Source organism: Doryrhamphus excisus, chromosome 12, assembly GCF_030265055.1.
Source record: "Doryrhamphus excisus isolate RoL2022-K1 chromosome 12, RoL_Dexc_1.0, whole genome shotgun sequence".
NCBI lineage: Eukaryota > Metazoa > Chordata > Actinopteri > Syngnathiformes > Syngnathidae > Doryrhamphus > Doryrhamphus excisus.
The window spans coordinates 11,810,293-11,835,542 of NC_080477.1; the positions used below are offsets into that span (position 1 = coordinate 11,810,293).

The 25,250-nt window shown below is 39.8% G+C and overlaps 2 protein-coding genes across 2 annotated transcripts in view; one reads left to right on the forward strand and one right to left on the reverse strand.

The window, feature by feature from the left end:
• The window catches only part of galnt18b (UDP-N-acetyl-alpha-D-galactosamine:polypeptide N-acetylgalactosaminyltransferase 18b), a 64,792-nt gene extending 40,606 nt beyond the window's left edge, over nucleotides 1-24,186 (reverse strand). The window contains exon 1 of the mRNA XM_058089791.1: nucleotides 23,748-24,186. Within this exon, the coding sequence (XP_057945774.1) occupies nucleotides 23,748-23,988 (241 nt within the window). The 5' untranslated portion in view covers nucleotides 23,989-24,186. The remainder of the gene's footprint in view (nucleotides 1-23,747) is intronic.
• pth1b (parathyroid hormone 1b) overlaps nucleotides 1-25,250 on the forward strand; it is a 112,604-nt gene that overhangs the window by 43,216 nt on the left and 44,138 nt on the right. The window lies entirely within an intron of this gene.

The window sequence follows — 25,250 nt, forward strand, 5'->3', positions numbered from 1 at the left end:
GTCGAGTGGTTAGCGCGCAGACCTCACAGCTAGGAGACCAGGGTTCAATTCCACCCTCTGCCATCTCTGTGTGGAGTTTGCATGTTCTCCCCGTGCATGTGTGGGTTTTCTCCGGGTACTCCGGTTTCCTCCCACATTCCAAAAACATGTTAGGTTAATTGGCGACTCCAAATTGTCCATAGGTATGAATGTGAGTGTGAATGGTTGTTTGTCTATATGTGCCCTGTGATTGGCTGGCGACCAGTCCAGGGTGTACCCCGCCTCTCGCCCAAAGACAACTGGGATAGGCTCCAGCACACCCGCGACCCTTGTGAGGAAAAGGTAGAAAATGAATGAATGAATGTTTTATTGTTTTAAATATTGGGCGAGCTATTGTCTTACTTATATCACAGTTAAGAATGCAAAATGGTACAATAAAGACCAGGACCTGGACCAGATTATTTTGATTTGCAAGCATTTCCCATGGTCACCGTTGTTTCAAAATCTGACTGATGGATGGAGGTACACAAGAAAGTTTGCACATAGAGCACGCCAGGCCAGAATGTGTGTGTCACTGTGTAAATAAATGTGCATCATCGCTATTGTGGTTTGACATGCTTGTGCGTGGCCAGACTGAGCACTCATCACGCATGAGCATGTCCTTTGTTTTCACAGATGTCTCTTTTCCATTGCTTACATGGAAATTATTTCCAAATGTTCCCTTGCCAGCTACCAAGCAAGTGATACCAGGCTTGGTCCATCACTGTAGGTCCACTGTGGTTTTGGAGAGGGGACATGGGGGGGACACGTTTTCTCATTAGGATGCATCAGAAGCTGGCACATCACACTGACATTTTCCATTTGAAAGAGGAAAGGTTGTGTATGGCTTTGTCTCTCTCTTTGTTTATTCCCAAGAGGGGATATGCAGAGGCAGAATTTAGTAGGAGGGTCATGTTTACTTGCAGCATCCTTTGTCATCTCTACACCTTTTGTGCAACTCTCCTCATTAAAGCTTGAAATCACTTGTGCCCTTCAGAAGGGGATAAAGGTTCTCTTTGTGCATCTTTCCTCCTACAATTCTTTGTCATTAACACCAGGAAATTGTCAGCGACGAGCCACTACGCTTTCCCTCTTTCGAAGGACATGTGTGATTTGAGATATGCGCCTAGACTTTAAAAACTCTTACACAGCCTGCATGACATTTCTCGATTTTACATATTTAGGCTGATGTGACATCATTTACGTCATTTACAGTGCGAAAGCTTGTTGAAATTTGAATTCTCTTTCTTGACATGGCATTTGATTGCTCAAACTATGCTCTGATTGCATATGTGCTAGTCTCTAAACTACACTTACAAAAATGTGGCTAAATGTTTGCATCATGGAAAACACACGAAGAAATGCATATGATGGAGCCATCGATTTAGCTGTCAAAGAAGCAAACTATTGTGCTTCACAGAAGCTTAACATCAAATGAATGTTTGGTGAGACGTTGGAGACGGTAACATGAAAAGCTGACGCAATGCAAAAAGACTATCAAAGCTTTCAGTGTAAGAAAAACAGATGGCCTGAACTACAAAAACGTGCTCAAAGACTGGTTGAATACACAGAGAGCAGAAAGACGAGGTGTTTCCGCTGTGCAGATCCTACTAAAAGCCAAAACAACCGGCACTGAAAAGAACATAGAAGATTTTATAGGTAGACCATTGCGGTGTCTCAGATTTATGACACAAGAAGGACTGTCCATGACGGCATGCACGACTTTGTATCAGCAACTCCCAACTACATGGAAACAGTTAAAAACATCCGGTTTTGGACTCAAAGATAGCCAAGAATTAATTCCATGGGACCAGATGACATCAGAAAAATGGATGTGGCATCTTTGACGTTTGGCCGGCTTCTCACTAGAACTGCTAACAAGAAAAATGACTTGTCCGTCAACGTGAAAACAACTGGACACAAGAGAATAAATAGCATCTGCACAAAAGCTTTCACCAATGCTCATTTTTAAGTGGATGGCAATACCAAAAGAAACACTTCCAGGCAGAAGTGAAAGTAGCCATCAAGAGGACAGACTCCATTCCAGCTGTGATTCCTGGCGACACAAAAGAGTCTTTGACATCAGCAGCCAATCGACATCAGTGTTGAGTGGATGACTAATAGAAAACCTTTAACAAAACTGGCCGCATGCGACTAGCAACATTTGCACGCCATACGGCGTGGAGCAGTGTCAAAAAATCCACAATCATCAATGGGTTTCAATGGGCAACAAAAGAGAGTGAGAGGCCGACAACATGTGTGATGAAGGAATTATGACGCTTTTCAATTCTGACACGAGAGGAAGACGAGGAGTATGGCAATTAATGAATATTTTGGTAGGCTATTGTTTAACTAGCTATGTTACACACACAGTAAGGATGTTTTGATTGGGCCTAATGAATTCTTTCTAGCCTCAAAATAATTGACCATGTTACCAATATGTTGGCTAGCTGACAGTTGTAAAGTTTTATCCTGAATACGCACAGTGTTTGTTTTCTGGAATAAATTCTTTGTAACACAAACCAGGCAGGAGGATAGAGCACAATGACCAATTTTCCTAGCGGTTAGCATATTGGCCACGCAATCAGGATATTGGTGAGATCACGATTTGAATCCCCGTTTGGGCATCTCTGTGTGGAGTTTGCATGTTCTCCCCATGCGTGAGTAGTCCGGTGTGAGTGTGAATGGTTGTTTGTGTATATGCGCCCCACGGTTGGCTGGCCACCAGTCCAGAGTGTACCCCGCCTCTCGCCCAAAGTCAGCTGGGATAGGTTCCAGCATACCCCCACTAACCCAGTGAGGATCAGCAGCATAGAAAATGGATGGAGAAAAAACACTTTTGATAAAATGTTCATTTCATTACTTTTAAGTTAGAGAGCCTTTCCAGAGCCAAAGGCACTGGGACTCTTTCAGAGATAAGTGCAGAATCTCACAAAAAGCATATCGGGCGCGAGCATGGGTCTTCATAAAGTAGAGTGTGAGTTCAAGCATCAGTGTTGGATATAAATCAGAAATATATTTCTGAGCGCTGCCCTGAGCACAGAGATAAAATGATGTCGCCTATAAAACCGCAATGCGAATAGTGCCATTCGCTCATCTTGAGCCAATACTTTGGCGCTACTACAGTGAAATATCCTTCTCAATAGTCATCATTTCTTTCACTCAATATTTTGCTACCCAGCATTTATATCTGGCAATGGTAAGTAAGTGACTCGTACTAAAAATGTTATCTGTGAAGGGCACTTCCATTCATCATGTTGTGTCATCAAGTTTCTGACTCTCAAGAAATGGAACAGAATCTTTAATGTGTTGTGTGATCAAAGAATTTTTTTTAATAATAATTACAGCTGTCAATCGATTAAAATATTTGATCGCGTTTAATTGCATTTCATCCATAGTTAACTCGGAATTATTCACATTTTATCGCAGATACTGGTTTTAAATTCAAAATGTTTCTGTGTGGAAAAGCCTGTTTAGAAACATTCTGAAAGATTACTGTGAAATATTTGCCACATTGCACTTTTCTTTAATTAAATGTACAAATAAAAATCCCATAAACACATTTTATCATTGAGCAGGATGATGGTCACAAATGTAACATGTAATGTGTGAACTGATTATGTGATGCATTCAATTGTAATCTGATGCATGTTCAAATGAAATAAAACCATTACCATTACCATGACCATTAAACATTTAGTCAAAATTGCAAACACAATGTATCTTTTAACCCATTAATCATTAAAATACATAGGTATGAATGAAGTAAAATTATTTGATTACAATACTATAACAATGAGTTAGAAACCCCCCACTTTAATGCAAGCAGATATTTGTCCTACTTTGTTTGATGGTCCTTGAATGCACCATCTACCATTCTCCCATGCGCAGTATTTTGGATGTATGGATGTATTTGTATGTACCCCCCCCCCCCCCCCCCTTTTTCATTCACCTCATATTTGCTCCCAAATACTGATACTATGTGGGAATACTTAAAGGTACGTACGATTTGATGACTTTATTACTTGCTAATAATTGTGGTACACAACCTCTCTGAAAAACAAAGTCCACCAAACGGGATGGTTGCTATGTATTAATTTAGTGCTTTTCTTTTGATGTTGGTCCTGCCATAGTTTTACACAATACATAATAAATAAGATCAATAAGATTGCTATAATGTATGTTTTACTCAAGTGTTGAAAATCTTTCCCTAGCTAGTGTGATGCTAATGCTAGCACAGCACTTCAGTCAATAGCAGTTGTAACTCAAATTTTAGCTCACGGTTCAATGCAAAAATCAGCAGAGACACGGCTTGCATGTAAAAAAAAAAACACTCTTATGCCAAGGTACCACTGAATATGACAATGAAAACAATACCAAACACAGCGACAATAGATACAAATATCTTTGGTCTTGCTACAAGGGCTCTATCTAAATCTATCAGGGCTTTGACGCTAACTTTACCAATCAAAATACTCTTTTCTTTCTCAATTTTTGCTCAATATTTGTTCCAGCTTGTCTATAATAAACCAATCAAACTATGGAGTGGGACAGGACTTGCAAAAAGGAAACTTCCGTTAACGCATCATTAACTTTGACAGCCCTAATATCAATACATAATATATATGGATTCAGCAGAGCTACAAGGGATCAGTGATTTTACTTACAATTTTAATAATATGAACAGCCAACAGTCATTTTATGCTCGTTTTGGAACACAGCTTGTCTTGATGATGGATGCATTACACATTCTAAAATGCAGCTTTCATTTGCTTTACATGCATTTTACTTGCCAGAGCTTATGGAGGCTAAACACATCTGCCACACTGGGCTTTCAGTTCTTTCAGGATGTCCTTATTTGTTGTTTGCCCTTGATTTCATTGAGGAGATTTTTAATGAGTCCTTTGAGGTTTTTGTCTGTTTTACCATGTTCACTTTGACTTTAATGCAGCATCTTTTCACTTTAACGTATCAAAACAGAGGAGGAATTTTGTCTTACTTAACAAAAAAAAAACGAAGACGGTAGCCACCATCATACTGCCTAGTAAAGCCTTTTATTTGGGTCTGTGTGAAGAACATGAGAACATGGAAATGGTGGTGGTAGCTTACAACACCCACGCAGAAAGAGATGTTTGGTTGAAGGAGCGGGATGGAGAAAGAGGCGAGGTAAGACAACAATGACTTTGTCTAAGTGAGACAGCACGCTGGGTGCTTCTTGCAGCCGCGTCGTCCTTATTTCATGCCTAAAGTCAGCAGGCATCCTAAAACACTCATTACATTAGCTAAAGCACAACAAGTAAGGGTGTTTTCAGCAACCTTGGGGATATTTCACTTTGCCGTCTCGGCCAGTTAGTGTTTGTGAGGACATGGCACTATGAATGACCGGTCCACACAAATGTCCCTTCTCACAGCATTTCATTCACAATATGTAAAATTCAGCGAGATTCAGCATTTAACAGTAGATTCCGTTTTTATTGGCCAATTCCGCAATGAAAGGTTCCTAAAAAAACTGTTTGTGACTTTCTAAATATGATGTTTACCATTATTAGAGCCCTCTAGACATGAAATAAAACCTTTACGCTCATATTTCCCAATATACTACATATAATCAGAGAACATAAGCAATTTAAGACATAAATAAGTGTGTTTTTCAATAAATGTCTTCCAGTCGTGAGGACAGGACGTGACATTGGGGATTCAGAGTGGGATTTTAGCTGGCATTCGGCCACAGCAGTAGCCTGTCTTGGTGATGATGACTATTATTATAATGTTGCTATGGTAGAAAATGAATGAATGAATAAAAGCCTGTTATTGGCGATGCTACTAGTGACACCTAGTGGCCAGTGTAGACCACAGTTCATTAATATCTTGTATTGCTATAAATTGTATTTGCATTTTAGTTCATTTAAAAAAAAATGTATACTTGAAAATGCTCAATTTAGACCACGGTGACCGAGTGGCCACACGGCTAGGAGACCCGAGTTCGATACCACCCTCGGAATGTCTGTGTGGAGTTTGCATGTTCTCCCTGTGCATGTGTGGGTTTTCTCCAGGTACTCCGGCTTCCTCCCCGCTAGTTAATTGGCGACTCCAAATTTTCTGTACGTATGAATGTGAGTGTGGATGCTTGTTTGTCTATATGTGCCCTGTGATTGGCTGGCGACCAGTTCAGGGTGTACAGCTGGGATAGACAGTTGGGATAGGCTCCAGTACACCCGCGACCCTCAAGAGGATAAGTGGTAGAAAATGAATTAATGAATGAATGAATGGACCAAGAATACATAACATTTGCATAAATATTGATTGATTTTTGGACGAATAATAGGCTGTAGGCAACTAAAAAACAGGAATCATTTATTAACTATTTAATTTTTGAACAAATGTGAGAGTGATGTTTGAATCACATTAGAGAGAAAAATGACTGAACTCAATTAATCCAAGGAATTTTCAGTAATTTCCATTGCTAAAGTAGTCAATTGCTGCAATCCTCCATCTAATTTGTTGCTGTGTGAGAATGTCCAGTTTAGCGAATGTGAACAACACAGGTGAATAAATCTCAGTTCGATGTGTTACTGTGTTTCTTTGATGCTCCGGTTTTGTAGAATATCTGTGAAAGAGGCCTTAGATGTGTGGACAAGTTATACTGACTGTAAAAGTTTAGTTGCTGAAGGACAACCTTTTGCACAGCAACCAGTTGTCCGTCAACGTCTCCTTGTGATTTAAAGTGTGTGGATCGATACGGTCAATGGTGCAGTGATTGGCTGGAGAGAAAATCTTGAAATTGGTGAAGCGTAATGACATGTAATTGAGGACAACAAAGGCACCACTGCTGACTAAAATATGTCACTTACAAGTTTAGCATCCAAATATCTGTCATAACCTCAAAAGACCACACTTACTGTACCTGAGACACACAGTAAACCACTAAAACATTGGAGATATTCTAAGAGCAGATAAATTACAGCTCAGTTACTCTTTCTTACACTTCTGATTTCAGAATATAGCAAACGTGCTTTCAGGTTGCTGTCTTTCTTCTTCTACGCTGCTCAGAATCCTTTGAATACGGCCTCCTGCTTCCAAACACATCATCTCACTTTCTGATGGAGCCACAATGAGATGTATAATTAGCTCCAAAACCTCCACGTCCTAAACATGTGAACCAGCACGGTGCTTATCATTGCACGGCAGACAGTAGCACATGACAGTAGAGTTGTACACTCTGTCTGTTTTGAAGGTCCGGCCAGGCTCACTGAAGAGCTTCTGGCTAGTGGCTGATGGCAGCCGCTGCCCTTTGTAGAACATTTCCCAAAAAATGCTGCCTCACAGCTAGACTCGTCATGTTTTGTCAGAAAGCTCAAAATGCTTGCAGAGTGCAGGGTTAGGAAAACAGAATACATGCTGCCGTGGGGTACGAGGATATTTTATTATTTAGGGCATTTTGCTTGAGACAACACATTTCCAGTAGCAGAGACGAGAGATGGGCACGATTGTAATGTGATCATTCTATACTTTTGTTGTGTAGTCGTAACGTCTTGTTCATTCATCATTCCATCCAGGGCTCTACATTAAAAACAAAAATTACTTGCCCATGGGGATGAAAAATAAAGAAACAAATCAAGAATAAAGAAAATCAATCAATCAGTAATAAATGAATAAATAAATAAATATAATAATAATAATAAAACACCAAATAATAAAAACCTAAGAAACCACATATAGTTGGTGGGTAGACAAATTATTTTTTTCAGATTAAAATTAACAAAGCATTATTAGAGCCCTGTAGACATGACAAAACACGACTATAGTCACATTTATACTCTTTTTATTTACAACATATTGCGCAACTGCAGGGTCTTGTGACACATGCTAACTCGCAAACTAGAGAGCGAGCGACCTAAACAGTAGCCTCCAAGTTATTTCCTTTAAACTTAAAAAGCCAAAAACTTACCACTTCCACACGGATAGGGAGGATAACTATTAACAGTTATTTAACCTTTAACACGAACATTAATCAAATGTAATAATTTTTTCTGGGTACATGATACCATACAGCATCTATATCAAACTTGCGCGGGCCACACTAACATTAAACTTTCATATCAAGGCGGGGGCCTCAAACTAGTGTCCTGCGGGCCGCGTGTTTGAGACCCCTGGTATAGATAAACAACCTTTCACACTCACATTCACACCTGTGGACAATTTAAAGTATCCAATTAACCTAACATGCATGTTTTTGGGATATTGGAGTACCCACAGAAAACCCACGCAAATGCAAAAGTTCACTCTGAGATGCCCAAAGGAAGATTCAAAACCTTGATCTCCTGACTGTGATGCCAACATAGTGCTCGACATTGGGGCTGGCCCAACTAGTTTGCTGCCTAAATAGGCTGCATCAAAGGCTAAGGCTTAATGCTAAGTCTACACATCTATTAAAAAGAAGTCTTAATCACAGCAGACCATTTAGATAGCACTTTTTCGCCAGAAAAATGATAAGTAACCATCAGCTGTGGCCAATGTCAACCTCTTTGTAACGCTCATTACTGCCACCTATAGAACTGTACTGGAACACCCATCACTCATCATTCTTCATAATGTTTTTTCAGGGGAGCTGAATAATTGATTGCAAAGTTTCCAATTACCAATGGGAAGGGATTTCTTGGAATGCCCATCTCTACACGATATACTTAAGAGTTTCTTGAAAAACAAAGCTATAAATAATGCACAAACCAAGCATTCAGGCGCTAACTGAGCGTGTCACACAGAAATCACTCTGGAGCTGTTGTCTTCTCGCTCTCTCTCTCCAATCCAACAGAGACATCACTGAACAAATACCAGCTGAGTTGAGAGTGTTATCTTCAGGGAGATTTTGTAATGACTTCACTTCAGCACTGTATCGCCTTCTTGAAATGGATCGAAACTATTTTTATGCTAAGAATTTGCATTCCGGAGGTATTTGTGAATATTTGATAGCTCCGTCTGTCTTGCCAGGAAGCAGCACAGACAGCTTGAGGATGCTGGCACACTGCTCCAGGCATCCAGTGCTCTTTAATGTGCCACCAGAATCTGTGTGCTCATTGCATAGTTAAGTTTAAGTTGTCGGGGGGCTGAGGAACAAGACAAATATTAGAGTTAATTCAAATTGAGCATATGTTTGATGGTAAGGCCTGATTGTTAAAATTAGGTGGAGGCGCATTTATTCATTTTCTACCGCTTTTCCTCACAAGGGTCGCGGGGGTGCTGGAGCCTATCCCAGCTGTCTTTTTGTACACCCTGGACTGGTGGCCAGCCAATCACAGGGCACATATAGACAAACAACCATTCACACTCACATTCATACCTATGGACAATTTGGAGTCGCCAATTAACCTAGCATGTTTTTGGAATGTGGGAGGAAACCGGAGTACCCGGAGAAAACCCACACATGCACGGGGAAACATGCAAACTCCACATAGAGATGGCCGAGGGTGGAATTGAACCCTGGTCTCCTAGCTGTGAAGTCTGTGCGTTAACCACTAGACCGCCGTGCCACCAGATAAACAAATGAAACAAAATGGAGAGCATACAAGCATATTCAAGAGTCAAATTGCATGTTGAGTACTATAAATGTGTACATGTTGGGAGGTATGCATTGAAATGAAAGCATCTTGTGCCTCCCCTGACAATCCCCCAAACCTGCCCCACTATTTGAGAAGCACTGCACTAAGTGTGTCTATGGGAATTGCTGTGCATTCATCTAGAAGAATATTTAGAAGGTTTGAGGTCACTGATGTTGGACCTGGGAGAGGCCCCTTGCTGCATCCGGGTTCCTGGTTTATTCTTGTCTTGATGAGCTCAAAGCCTTTGTTGTATCTCTGCAGGAGCTCAAAGCCCCATACTCTGCTTCTTGATTCCGTTCCAGCACTCCACAAATTCCAAACTGAGTTCACTCAACCAAAATGTGACAGACACAAACAAGCGTGCAGCATAGCCAACTGGTAACACAATCATTCCAAGCTACATTTGATAAGAGAAATCAATAAAAATTTTCCCAATCTCAAAATCCATGGTACAATCACACCCTTGAGAACATTTGCACTAAATTTTTGACAAAAATATGATTAACAGACAAACGTCTGTGTCAGTTCCAATCTCCGTAAGAATAACTTAACTGTCTGTGGAACTGTGTTGAGTAAGTGCAAAAAAGTGGAATTTTAAGTGATTTTACTGAAAAAACTTTTTCTTCTCTTCATCAAAATATGAAAAAATGCCTGATATGCCTGGGAAAAAAACACAATTTCTTCTAAATCAGTTCTCCTTTTCTGAGGCCTGCTTCTGTATGACATTTCAACTGAAATCCATCCAGCCATAACTTAAAAGTGTAATTCATATGTTTGTGTCTCCAGATACAAGTTATCTGGGATTTCGACAAGAAAAGAGCGTTTCATGGCTGTTGGTGCTGTGGGAAGAAAAAAAGTAGGCCATGAGGACCATAATTATTAGTGGGGGTGGCTTGAGATCACACATCAGTGAACTCTACATGAACTTATAATCACTCTTCAGTGCTTGTAATATTATATTTTTCAGAAAGAGGAACAAAATATCACCCAAGTAGTCTTTGTAGTATGTTCTTTTGAAGGCCACATGCCATTGTCTCAGATTGTCAATAAAGACAGAGCATTCACAGGAGCAGAGATTTAGATTTCCGTAGCATCCATATCAATGTTTGCGTCTGGATTTTCAAGGCCGCAGCTCATCAGTGCTTGACTGCACTTTCAGTTTTATCGCTGTCACTGATGAATTTATAATGAGTCAAAGAATGGAGGCATACGCTTGGAATAAAATCTCAATTATAGGTAGCTATGATGAATATTGTTCCTCGGCCACAGTAAATCATTTCGGTCTTGTCTGGGCTAACCCTTTAATCCACCTCCCTCCGTCATAACCTCCCAGCAGTATAAGCGCTGACTCAATAAAAGCTAAAGATATATTGAAATGACAGCTAAAGCCCACTGACTTAAGCTGTAGGTAGAAGGTTATGTGGAGTGAAGATGGACTTTTTCTTTGTATTCCTTAAATATCAAATAGGCTGAGATGTTAGTGACCAGGTGACCACATTAGATCTATTTAGTTTAAGCAATTCCATTTTTAATTTTTCTGTTATTCATTTTATTATCATTTTGCATCATTCAGCCTTTGAAGTGTGCAGATCCGGAAAAAAAAATTAACCTTTGCTAGTGGTGTATTTTATGGTCTGACAGAGTGTGTGACGAATTGAATCAGACATTCAGGTCTAAATTCAAAGAGACGTCTTGAGTGCTGTGTGCGCAATAAGGAAATGACAGTGTACACTTGTTCATGCAGAAGATGAAAAGATTGAACATAATTGCACGGGGGCGTTGGTGCCGGAGCATGCTTTGCGCCATTAATTATGAAAACATGCGGGCTGAGAAGTGTGACATAAAATCTTTGCTGATAAATTCAGAAAATATTGTGAAAAAAATCATCCTCAATGCCATACCTTTCAGAAAATTTTCCACTTTTTACCAGCACCCCCCAATACTGAAAATATTTCTGGAGTGCTTGTCACCCGCAATCCTATCCCACCTCTTTACCTAATTTATTATGAATTGAATGTTAAAACTCTCTTTTAATGAATTTTGCTTATAGATAATATTTCAGATTTGAAAACATCCTGGATGGTCAGTTTTTTTTGTTATCATTCCACCAGCAGCATGGTAACTGAGCTAAGGTGCTTAATAGAAAATACCGTATTGACCTAAATGTAGGATTTTTCCTGGACAATAATCTGTAAAAGACAGGTTCTCATACACTCCTGATCACAATTTTAAGAGGAGCTCAAAACTTTCCATTTTGCACTGTTGGATATGCGGAGTTAGAGCTTCAAAATGCAAAAAGAAGAAATGGGATTGAGACGAAAAACATTAGATTCAGCAATTTATTACAAAACTGCCATGGCTAAAAATCTAATTTTAAGTGCATAACTCATAAAAACAGAAATCCCCCCAAAAAAGAAATATAATAATGTCAAAAAATGACAAGGTGGTGCTTTTAGCTTTACAGAGGCCATCCACTTTCTGGAACTAAAAGAGTTTCAGCTAAAATGAAAGGAAAAGTATACAAAATTGTGGTGAGTCTAGCCATTTTTTTTTGGTCTAGAGACAGTGCCACTGAGGAAAAGACAGGAAGCAGTACTGAGGGTGGCAGGATGCTGAGGTTCTCATTGGGAGTGACCAGGATGGATAGGATCAGGAACAAGTACATCTGAGGGACATTACATATTATAGGCCTTTGAGATAAAGTCAGAGAGGCTAGATTGAGATGGTTGGGACATGTCCAGAGGCGGGATAGTGAATATATTGGTAGAAGGATGCTATGTTTACAGCTGCCAGGTAGGAGGCGTAGAGGAAGCCCAAAGACCTGGTTCATGAGTAGATAGGGTTGGATGGAAGCGATTGAAGGGAAGGGAAAAGCCCAAAGAGAAAGAAGAAGATCCACTGTCTGGAAGTGATGTCCATTTCTGCGAACTCCCCTTCCCATCCATCCCCAAATGTTCTCATTTGGATTTAGATCAGGATAACTTGCAAGATAGCCCAAAAGAGTGATGCTGTTCCTCTGGAAGAAGTCCAGTCAGGCACTGCAAAAACTGCAGCACTGTTCTATTGAAAAACCCAGTCTTGAAAAACCACACAGACGAGGACCTTTAGTCATGAGGGCTGCCCTCTGTAACATCTCCACATAGAAAACTTCCAAGCTGGCATTTTTCATTTTTCAAAGTAACTGATTCACCGAGGCCCTACGTAAAACCGACAGTACAGGGTTCAGCGTTTTATGATGATAAAATTTCTTGCACAACAACCTTGAGGTTTGTGACACTCTCTTATAGACACAATTGCAGTCGCTGGGGCTAACAGTGTGGATGTGACCTGCTATTGTACAAGGTGCATACAGCTATATTAGCCTTTTTTTTATTTTGATACACTAAAATGCACCATAGAAAGATGACTTTCTACTCCATCAAAAAATACATATTGATGGCTCTGTATGCTAGTGATACTTTTTCAGTGACAAAAGCAGATACTATGAGGTACTCTTTATAGCGCCTGGTATGTTTGGGTCAATACCATTGTTGCATTTGGGGGATCATACAGCTTGAAATGAAAAAAACAAACACATGATCAAGGGCTATTGCAAAATTTCCAGCTATTACATCTCTAATCTATTATGTGATTATATATATATATATATATGTGTTATTATGATTATATTATATGATTATATTATATGTGATTGACTCCATCCTAAGATAAGAATTCCCAGTACTACTATATACAGACATGAACACACAGTGTGAAACCATACAGTGTGAAACTGGAACATACCAACTCAACCACGCTACTGTAATTATAAGTCTGTGGAAAAATATCAAATAAATGAGTAATTTGCATAGTACATAAAAATTAGTTTACCAACATGAAACACATAAACAATTTAACTTAAGGGAAGTAAAATGTAACTTTTACGACTTCATGCACGATGACGTGCTGAAGTGATTAACATTTGCAGAAAGCTTTCTAGATCTTCCAGAATCTGCACCTATTCCAGCTGTATTTCCTTCGATTTCCTGTCTGTTTTAATATATTCCATCCCCGGCCCGCCCACTCTGCTGTGATTGGTGCCACTCCCAAGGACTTCTGGACTACTGCCAAACCCCACGTTCTAATTTAGTTGGTATAGGAGTTATTAGTAAATGAATAAACCCTTTCAAGAGCTACTTGAAAAGTAGTTAGGAGCTACTGGTAGCTCTTGAGCCACTTGTTGGAGATCCCTGACTTCTTTTTTGACAAACTTTGGACTGTACAGTCTCCACTTCCGTATCGGATTCGGGATCCAACACATATGGCTGAAAAGCGGACAGATAAATCGCCGTTTATTATCAAGTACTATAAAGTTGGTGGCACAAACCGGAAGTCTTTACATGCACTCAGCAATCGGCAAAATCGACGTTTATTATCAACTCCTATACAGTTAGTGGCACAAACCAGATCTCTTTCTATGCACTCGGCAGTGTGACCAACCACAGCAGAGTGGGCATGCATGGAGGCGGGCCGTGGGTGGAATACATTAAAACAGACCATTTTTGTGAGAAGCACAAAATCCAAACAAATGAATAGGTTCACATTCTGGAAGAACTAGAACGGTTTCTGCGCTGGTTATCGTGTGTAACTGCTCTATAGGAGTCCACGACTGGATTGAATGCTAAAGAATGCTAGAGAGTACATGTAATCTGTGCGCTGTTACAAGAATATCTGGGGGGAGAAGAGTCCTACCTGACGAGCCTGGGACAATATTTTTAAAATATGTTTTAAAGCCTGTATGACAACCACTGGGACAAGAGGTAAGAAGTTTATTTCATTGAATTCTTGTATTTATTTTTCTATTACTGTATTTCTTTTGTCCTGCATGTGCTGTGTGTACAATGTGAGTGATGTGGGAGTTGATTTTGTTATAAATTAGGTATAAGTTCCAACTTATACTAAAACTGGACTTACATCATAGTCCAGGAAGAGAACTCATTTATAACTCAAGGACCACTTGTATATTATTTCAGTCAGTGTCTTAAATCAATACAGCAGATACATCATCTTGTTGTCTATATTAAGAGAGCAAATTGAGACTATTTGCACAAGGGAACTTCATCTATTTAGTAGAATTTGCCAAGGGACGAATGCTAAATTGCCATTTCATGCCTGATTTGCACTCTTCTTCATGATTTTCTCCTCTGGATTCAGTGCAATTAATTGTTTTCATTACTGAAACATCCTCCAGTGGATCCATAACCCTGTAGTCCCGTTGGAACAGAATTTCGACCCTGTTTTGCACTCATCACCCAAGACACTCTCCGTCACACCGTCTGCATTACTGCCTACGGGCCGCTGTGCTGGCAGATGATTCAGACTTTTAATAAATCCAGAGAACAATCTTTGTAGCAACCACGCTCAAATGAATCTCAAACTCTGTGAAGGGTGGAAGAAAATCTCTAGGTAGCGAGTGCCATATCCAATCAATCTCAGCAAGCATGCCGATACTATTTCCCAGCAGTGACTAAAATGTCAGAATATTCGTAACACCAACAGGTCATGATTTAAAACATTGCAAAGCAATTTTTACACCATGTCCCCATGGATGCTTTATTGAGGATGATCTGTCCTGGCTAGTATCCAGAAAACCGGTGGCAAATTGCTCCGCTATTTTCCCCTTCATCATGGCTCTTACTGCAGCAACGCTTATTTTTATTTGACCAATCTCCAGTGAATGACTTACAGAAAACGAGAGAGAGTGTAACAAACAAGAAGTCACAAAGCCTGTTTTGCCGTCTGAGATCTCATGTTACAGCAGGAGAGATAACCACACACACTGATTGGCCCTTGATTGTTGTAAATATATATCACACACACGCAGCTACACTAGCACGCATTGCTAAACTAAACTAACACAGTTAGCTTCCATTCACACGCTGTAATAGGAACTGGAGGTAGCAGAGATGAGGATGCTGAGGTTCTCATTGGGAGTGACCCGGATGGATAGGATCAGAACGAGTACATCAGAGGGACATTACATGTTAGAGGCCTTGGAGATAAAGCCAGAGAGGCCAGACTGAGATGGTTCCAGAGGAACCAGAGGAGGGATATCTTGATTGTTGTAAATATATATATCGCACACACGCAGCTACACTAGCACGCATTGCTAAACTAAACTAACACAGTTAGCTTCCATTCACACGCTGTAATAGAAACTTTCGCCAGTATTTCAGGCTGCCGCATCAGCATGTTTAGTTTAGTTAGTGTTTGTGAAAACATTCCACCACGATTGAGTGGTTCACTGGGGAAATACATCCTAAAACAAGCATTCCCTCTCATCATTATGACTGGTTTTCGTAGAAACAGGACGAAATTAAAACACCCATGCACATGTCAATATATAGAGGCCGGCAAAATTATTAGTTATCGTGCGGTTAATTGGTTTATTGATTATTGTTATTATTGACGGGCCTACAGTATAAGAAACTGTCAAACAATTGTTTTGCTTATGAGCAGGGGTCTCAAACATGTGGCCCGTGGGCCAAATGTGGCCCGCAGGACACTAGTTTGAGGCCCCCACCTTGATATGAAAGTTTAATGTTAGTGCGGCCCGCGCAAGTTTGATATGGATGCTGTATGGTATCATGTACCCAGAAAAAATTATTACGTTTGATTAATGTTCATGTTAAAGGTTAAATAACTGTTAATAGTTATCCTCCCTATCTGTGTGGAAGTGGTAAGTTTTTGGCTTTTTTTAAGTTTAAAGGAAACAACTTGGAGGCTACCGTTTAGGTCGCTAGATCTCTAGTTTGCGAGTTAGCATGTGTCTCAAGACCCTGCAGTTGCAATATGTTGTAAATAAAAAGAGTATAAATGTGACTATAGTCGTGTTTTGTCATGTCTACAGGGCTCTAATAATGCTTTGTTCATTTTAATCTGAAAAAAATCATTTGTCTACCCACCAACTATATGTGGTTTCTTAAGTTTTTATTATTTGCTGTTTTATTATTATTATTATATTTATTTATTACTGATTGATTGGTCTTCTTTATTCTTGATTTGTTTATTTATTTTTCATCTTATTTTGTGCAGAAAAATACAAATTAGGATATTTGAGAACAGTGGAATGTTTTATCAGCGCTTTTATTGTAGAAAATCGCAACCAAAGCACTGAAAACGTTTGCATATTTTTCTGTTTTTAATAAATGCGTTTTTTTTTTGTTTTTTTTTTTTGAAAACCTGATGTGGCCCAGCCTCACCCAGACCCTAGCTCCAGTGGCCCCCAAGTAAATTGAGTTTGAGACCCCTGCTTATATGCTTTTAAGTGTACCTTGTACTGCAACACCATCAGAGTATATGTGAAAAACATCTGATAGACGTGTACTTTACTGAATTGCATATCAAACGCTGCACAACTGCATGCACAAGCATGTACACGTACTGAATAATATATGTGCACACTTCCATAGAGACAAATGAAACATAGCTACTCCACTCACTGCTATGATTACGCTCATTTAATCTGCTGCTTTATCCATTGTCATTCTCAAAAATGGCGTTAGATAAATGCCCAAATATAACAGTCCTCCGAGCGTGAGTGGAAATGCTGATTAACTAAGCTTCTCCGCTGATGTGATGGGTGGATTTGCTGGAAGCCATCTTTGGAAGTGTCACTATCATTTGGGGATAAATCATCGTTGTGTTAATCACAAGCTCTCGCGGGCCTCCTGGCCATTCAATCAGGACACACAATGGAAGACACGACTCCCTCAGTGGTCGAAGGAAGCCTTCAAACAAACTGCCTTTTAATGAACCTCCTAATCATGCAAATTTTAGCGGAAAAGATGTCACACACACTTCCTATATCTCCCATCAAAATCATTATTAGTGCATTGGAGAACGGAGAAGAGACAGATATGGAAAGTCTTTTAACAATCTTGGGTAAAAAAGTAAAATGACAAAACGCAGTTGTGGTTTCAGTATGGTCATTCTACCAGTGGTCTAACCAGCCATGTCTATGAGACTCATCTGCAACATTACCCCCGTAAGTGACAGTATGTATATAGACTAAGGATGTCTTCAGGATCGGGATCGGCTTCCGATCGGCTGTATTTTGAAGATCAGATAACATCGGCTTCCGCCACAAGATCGGGCCAATAACGGTTGCCGTATCACTTTAGTAACTGAGCCACACTCCAACATGGTATTTCCACAGTCCACAATCCAAGATCCATGAGGCATCATTGGTTGATCTCAAACGTATTAAACACCTTTGGGATGAACAAGAACAGACAAGGTGAGCTGCAAGTCCTTCTCTCTGGTCCAACATGGGTGACCACTGAAATCACATGTTTTTCAGAAAGAATGGACGAAACCACTCACTTACACATCCTGCAATATGTGCTATGGCTTGTAAACCTGCAAAGAGGGCTCAGCTACACAAGTTGGTGTAATTGCCACACACCCTATATACTGTAATGTTAATGTAATGTAGTGGCTTTTTTAAACCGGAATAACACATAACACAGAGAGGAACCAGTGCTGTATGGAAAAGGGGGTTAGGTCATTCAAGATTTGTTTTTCTGAAACCAATTAGCTCCTCAACAGGGGATATTGCTTGCCTCGAGTCCACAGGATCAGCTGATCTGCTGTGATGCAACAGTGCTGACAGTCGGGATAAAAATGAAGTGAAGACGCGCTTTACTGGGTCAACCATGATGAAAGGATGTCTAAATCATCTAGGGCATCGATATACAAAAACATACAATACCGAATGCAAGTACTGAATCTTACAAAAGTGAGTTCAACCCTTACATTAGAATAACCATTTTATAGCAGTATATATTTTTCAAGGGACATACTTCAGAAGTGAAATTTGGATATACTTTGGAGTAGTCAGTGTACAGCTTGTATAGTGGTATTGATGCATTATAGTCAGCACACAGCCATTAATGTCATTATTGTGAAATAAGGCGAGAGGCATGTTTATTATTGCACCCACCTCATCTTAACAATCTTTTTTTTTATTATTTCTTTTTGCATTAACATTGATGATAACACGTAATACTTACAGTATCTTGCCATATTTTGATCATTTAAAACATTACCGAAACTTATTTCCATTGATTTAACATAGATCTTATGTTACTTCTATCAACAACAGCAGCACAAAAACGGCGACAACATTTGCAATGTGCTCTAAAGGTGATGGCTGTGTCTTCCAGCACAAAAAATGCTGATAGCAAAGAGCATTTTGTTGAGTCTTTGTAGTGAAATTGAGAGCTATGTATCTACTGTAATTGGCGCTGAGACTAGCGGCTAGCAAGGCGTCTCTGCTAAATAAATATATTTTTTGTTTTAGCTGCTACAACCACAATATTGCAATAGCTTGGTTAAGATACAAGTCAGTTATGTTTATTTTTTTTGTTAGGGCTTTTGTTAGGCTAGCGTCAAAATGGTACCCCCAATGACGTGCATTGTTGGCTAGCTCATGCTAACTCGTTTTCTCTTGGTGGAACACAGACAAGGGACATATGTTCATGTTCTACATAACAATTGTGAATAATTCCCCCAAAAAAGGGCAGTTTTTCACTTGTGTTGCCAGCTACAGTTACTTTCAGCGAACAGCAAATCGACACTGCTTTTCAAGATGTCCGCTGACATGCAAAGTTTGATTTTGTATCGAGTATATCCTTTTCCAATACAGTATATGATAAAATGGTAGCTGAAATGTGAGGAGTGTACTGAATTTTGTGAGATAGTGTATAATACATACGCCTGCTACTGCATATTGTATTCAGGTCAAGCTGTAACAAGTCGAGACATAAACCCACATAACTATAGCATCTGTGCAGTCCAGATAATGTAAATAATAGAAAATCACACAAATTGCCCCAAAGAGCATAAAAATGACCTTTTTTTCTATACAGCTTAACCTATTCAGGGTTTGTGGAAAGTTGGATACTAATGTGCATGTTTTGGTCAACAGCTCTAACCACTCATACACTATATTACATTGACTAAAGTATTCATTTTTATCTTCAAGCAAACTGACCACTAAAAGCTATTTTTCATATTAAAGCCAACAACATTGACCACTACAAAGGACACAGTGTTCTCTGGAGTGTCAGCCAAGCAGAGACACACAGTCGTGCTACATTTTTCCATGACTTCTGGTTTGCGGTACAGTACAAGGCAGTGAGCCCAGTGGCACAGCCCTCATGGTGGGCGTGTGTGAACCTGCACTGTCTAAGTAGCCAATAAATTCCCCCCGGGGGCGGCCAACAACATGATAAAAGATGGCGTTCAGACAGATTATGTGCTGTTGCCATGTTGCTTTGTCGTGGCAACAGGCTACTTTGCAATGTCACTTTGTGTGCCTCCTCCCACACCGTGCAGATGACACTACAAACCTTTTTCTCTTAGCAGGCCGGCTGCAATAAATGTTCTTTGCATGCTCTTTAATATCCGTGCACTAAATCTAAGTGCATGTGCTGGCATTTGTGGCTTTGTTATTAGTACGTCAATGTGGAAGGCACAGCTATTGCAAAATGCCAAGGTCTAATATATGAGATGAGACCAAATGACTCCTGCACCCATCCTACAATATAATACAGGATATAGAAACTGTATTTTACCGGAGACTGATGAATGTGCACTAATGAATATGTCTCTGCATGTCACTGACTGTTTATGTCGCTAGCTGCTTGGATTATGGCATTATATTATATTTGCAATTCATGCTCTCGGGGCAATTATAAGGTTGATCCAGTCAGTGTCGTTTGTCCTCAAAGTGACATGTAATAATGCAATGATTGCGTGTATTATTGCAGATATATGAGAAAGCTGTAATATTAGCCCACTCATGGTTTATGCCAACAAACAAACTGAAAGCTGAAAATAAAAGGAGCTAATATATTGTGGGCATGTCCTGCCCCAGCGCTTTGTTAGGTATTAATATATTAAATACAATAAATGCAAACATCCAAAGCAGCCATAATGAAGCCACAGATACGTATGTGCTGCTGAGCACAATGTGTGGAAAACGTGAAAGTGTTTGATATGCAGAAAGGACTCTACTAAACTAATTACAGGATGCCTGTCCTAGTTTTAAAAGTGCCATAAAAGGACAAAAACACAACGGAGCTCCAGTGAGCTGCCAAACACCACTGCAGGTGCTTTAGCAAAAAATAAAAAATAAACACACACAAAAAAAAATAAACAGTAACTAAATAAAATGTTAAATTGAAGCAAGTGTAATTAAAACGTTGCTAATATTTGTTACAAAGACGAACAAACAAGTACTTTGATATTAGGAAATGTCATTTCTGCAATGCAATGCATATGTATGAGAGGATATGCAGAGACGCAACATATGAGTAACGCTCTTATTTTAGTTATTTGTTTAATGCCCGTTAGGCAGTTAATTGAAAATCAAAAATTTAATAGGCAAAAAAATAAGCCTGTCAATCATGCAACTCCAGCAAAGTGAGTTTAATCACATGACACCATCTATTTGTCGTAGATTTATGCAAATGGACTATGTCTTCTGTTTATGTTTTCCTGAGTTCAGCCAGGCATAGCAAGCAAGCAGCATATCATACACTGTCTTGAATAAATAACAGCATAGCGTATCTGCATCATGGCCATGTAACTCTGGCTTCAAAACTCTGGGTTCAAATTTTGGCAAGTTCTGCTCGTGCTTGTGTAGGTTTTCTCCAGGTAATGCATTTGTCTCCCACGTCCCAAAAACATGCATGTTAGGCTCAATGGAGAGTCGAAATTGTATTGTATTTATTTATTACATTATTGAGGTATAGTGATGATAAAATGAATATCGCATAACGCTTTGTCTTTTCTTGATTGATGATTTAATCCAGATTTCGGTAAAGAAAAGATACTGTACAAGCCTGACATGAATATCGTGGTTTTCTTGAGTCGCTCTGCTACTAATTGGAACTGCATCCTGTAAATTGATTAGCAGTGTAAGTCATTTTTGATTGTCTATGTATAAAATATACACACAATTTCTGCTGCACAGAAATTTACAAAGTACAGTAATGTTTAAAATCCAATAACAATCATCGCTTAAGTGTCTGCTGCCATCATGCTTGTTAATTAGCTTAGGAAGCGCTTTGAATGCCTTCTATTTTGCTTCTAACTAGGGTACAGTTATTACAGTTATGAGGCCGTATTACTCCATGTGAATAACATTTTTATTATATGATATCAAAAACTCATGTGGTGTCCAAATCATCACGGCTGTTATCAGAGACACACAGAGAACATGTCATATATGTGATTGACTGGAGACCAGTCCACAGTGTACCCCACCTCCGAAGTCAGCAATCCTCAGATACCGTGCAAATATGCCCCCTAGTGACTATGAGCAGTATTGTGAATGGCATCACATACTGTACGTTTGATGGGAGTCATCATTCTTGCATTTTATCCTCCCTGAGCCAAAGTATCACAACAGTATGAGACAAATCACCCAACCTGGAGATGCGCAATTGGTTCTTGGTAAAACTTGAATATGTTTAGAAATGATACCCCAATTGGATGCTGTTAAAGGCGGAGGAATGAAGGGTTATGGCACAGAAGTGTTTTTATAGCATGTTGGCCACACAGTCAGGGAATTGGGAAGACCTGCGTTCGAATCTCTGCTCTTTGTGGAGTTTGCATGTTCTCCCCATGCGTGGGTTTTCTACGGTTTCCTCCCACATTGCAAAAACATGCTAGGTTAATTGGCAACTCCAAATTGTCCATAGGTATGAATGTGAGTGTGAATGGTTGTTTGTCTATATGTGCCCTGTGATTGGCTGGCGACCAGTCCAAGGTGTACCCCGCCTCTAACCCGAAGACAGCTGGGATAGGCTCCAGCACCCCCGCGACCCTCATGAGGATAATAACATAATAATAACAATTATGCAAACGACAGGATGACGCAATCAAGCCATCTAGCTTACCGCCATAAATAGATTACAGTCCTGTGAGAGCATTTACATATTTATCATCAAGTCAATATGGACCATGCATATTTCTAAAATAAATCCAACTTTAACTCTTTAAGAATCCAATACAACCCACACTTTAGCGTTCAGACAACCTGCTCAAAGGAGCCTTGGGTGTCAAACAGAAATAGAGACGCGTGGCTCCAGCAGGAATGTTTAGCCATGCTTAGCTTAGAGCCGTAGCGCTGCGTACACCATGAATAGATTTCTGTCTGCATCTCTCTTTGGCACCAGCCAGTACCGTGCTATTTCAAAGTGGGAACCTGCCCAAAACACCACGCCCCCAATCGCTACCTAAAACACAAGATGACAAGAATAGTATATTTAAAGAGCCAGAGCAGAGAGAAACTAATTATGTGAAATCAAACACAAAGTGCATCAAAGGTGATGTCTCTTTAAATTAATCTCTCAAAAATCTCTTAAAAATATCTCAAGATGTAGGTGGATTGACGTGTGGCACAACTAAAAAAAAATTGATACAAGGTTGCGTACAGTATTTTCTCCTGCCAGTAGTTTAAGATATGATGAGCTTCACACTGCCTATTTCTCTAAGAATAGCCTTCTGCTTTGAGCTTAGGTAACATGCAAATTAACCTGAGAGGTGCAAACACTGAAAAAAAAATCATCATCGACTCAGGCTGTGATAAGTGAAGCCTATTTGACAATCCATCACACAATCAGTGAACTGCCAACAAAAAATACTTACTTAAAAAATACATTTCCTACTTTAATATGAGCATGATTGATTTTTATGCTGTTTCTCAGTCATTATGAGCAATTAGTGGAAAAAATTACATATTCAATTTTCTGCAAGGGCAAGATTAAAAAAAATATTCTGAATGACTTTTGAGTCAGAGTGGTATTACTTAATGAGCATATTAATTTGGTGCATCATACTGACATGTTTTTGTTTACTTATCGTCCTTCAGTATGACAAAATATTATCAGTGCAGTACAACCAAGATCTTTACACACATAACACAAATAAAAGGTATTATTTCCAATACTACCTGTATATGTATTCTAGATATTGATGTTGAATGTACACACACATTTAATTTTAGGAGTCCACTATTGTGAAAACCTCCAAAGTTTCCACTGCAGATGAAGTAGTGTTTAATTATTAACATGAATTTACCTTGTATGTGTTGATTGACCACATTTTCCAAGCGATCAAGTCTCTCCATGATCCGAAGAGTGTCTCCTCTTTGGTCCCCCACCTCTAACTTTCTCTCCGGGAACGGCATAGGGACTTTAATGTAAATATTTGCGATGTAATTCGTGACCCAGCCGACATACAGCAGGCACACGATATTGGTCATGCCGCTCAGAATCACGCATGTAGACACCAAAGTTTTGGTTCTCCTGGTGCAAGCCATGCCCACATCCCTCCATGCAGGTTACAGAATCCTTTCTTTAAATAAAAAAAAAAAGAATAAATAATACGACGCAACAAAAAAGTGTTTAAGTCTCCCGGTGATTATAATCCGAATCTTCAGTTACAATGTGTAAAGCAGGTTCCTACAGGTGAACGCTACCTCTCTTGGCCCATCTCAAAGCTCCGCCAGGTCCGGGAACATTTGACAAAGAGGGAGAGAAAGAAGGAGAGAGGCGGACAGCATGTCGCTGCAGCCAATCAGAGGCAGGCAGAGGACGGGCAGGCTTCGTGCAGCACACCTCCTCTGTCGGATACACACTCGCTGGCCCCTCTCAGTATTTGGAACTCCATTAGGAACTATTCTACGTGCAGCCTCGCTCACAGTATTGGTAACAAGGTCGACTAGAAAGACATAGAATACACTCAGTCCTAAACATACTCTTATGTTCACCACCATGTTTTATATCGCTTTGATAAAGAATGAAGTACAAGGTGATGCTGTATCACCCCAATCCTGTAGGTGGCGGCAGTGGTAAATTTGGATTAATGGATGATGGCAATGTTGTTTTTTTTACCAATTTAAACGAGTTAGTTCCAATGATGCTCACACTGTACACAGAACTCATACAGTTAAAAAAAAAGTAAGTACAGGGTCAGGCAAAATGATCTGACACATTTGTATGTTAAATAAAAGGCAAATAAAGTAAAGAAACAAAAAATGTTTTTATTCTCGAAAAGTACATTCATTCATTCATTTTCTACCGCTTATCCTCAGAAGGTTCGCAGTGGTGGTGGAGCCTATCCCAGATGTCTTTAGGCGAGAGGCGGGGTACACCCTGGACTGGTGGCCAGCCAATCACAGGGCACATATAGACAAACAACAATTCACACTCACATTCATACCTATGGACAATTTGGAGTCACCAATTAACCTAGCATGTTTTTGGAATGTGGGAGGAAACCGGAGTACCCGGAGAAAACTCACGCATGCACGGGGAGAACATGCAAACTCCACACAGAGATGGCCAAGGGTGGAATTGAACCCTGGTCTCCTAGCTGTGAGGTCTGCGCACCAACCACTCGTCCACTGTGCAGCCCTTGGTAGAAGTTATCTGAATAAAATGTTATTCTAAAATGCATTTGTACTAAAAAAAAAACCTACCTCCAATAAATGTTGGGTGAATAAATGGTTAACCCCTCGACTGCCGTGCAGCCCTGAAACATACATATTTTCTGTGCGGGTTATTGTGTGTAGCTGCTCTA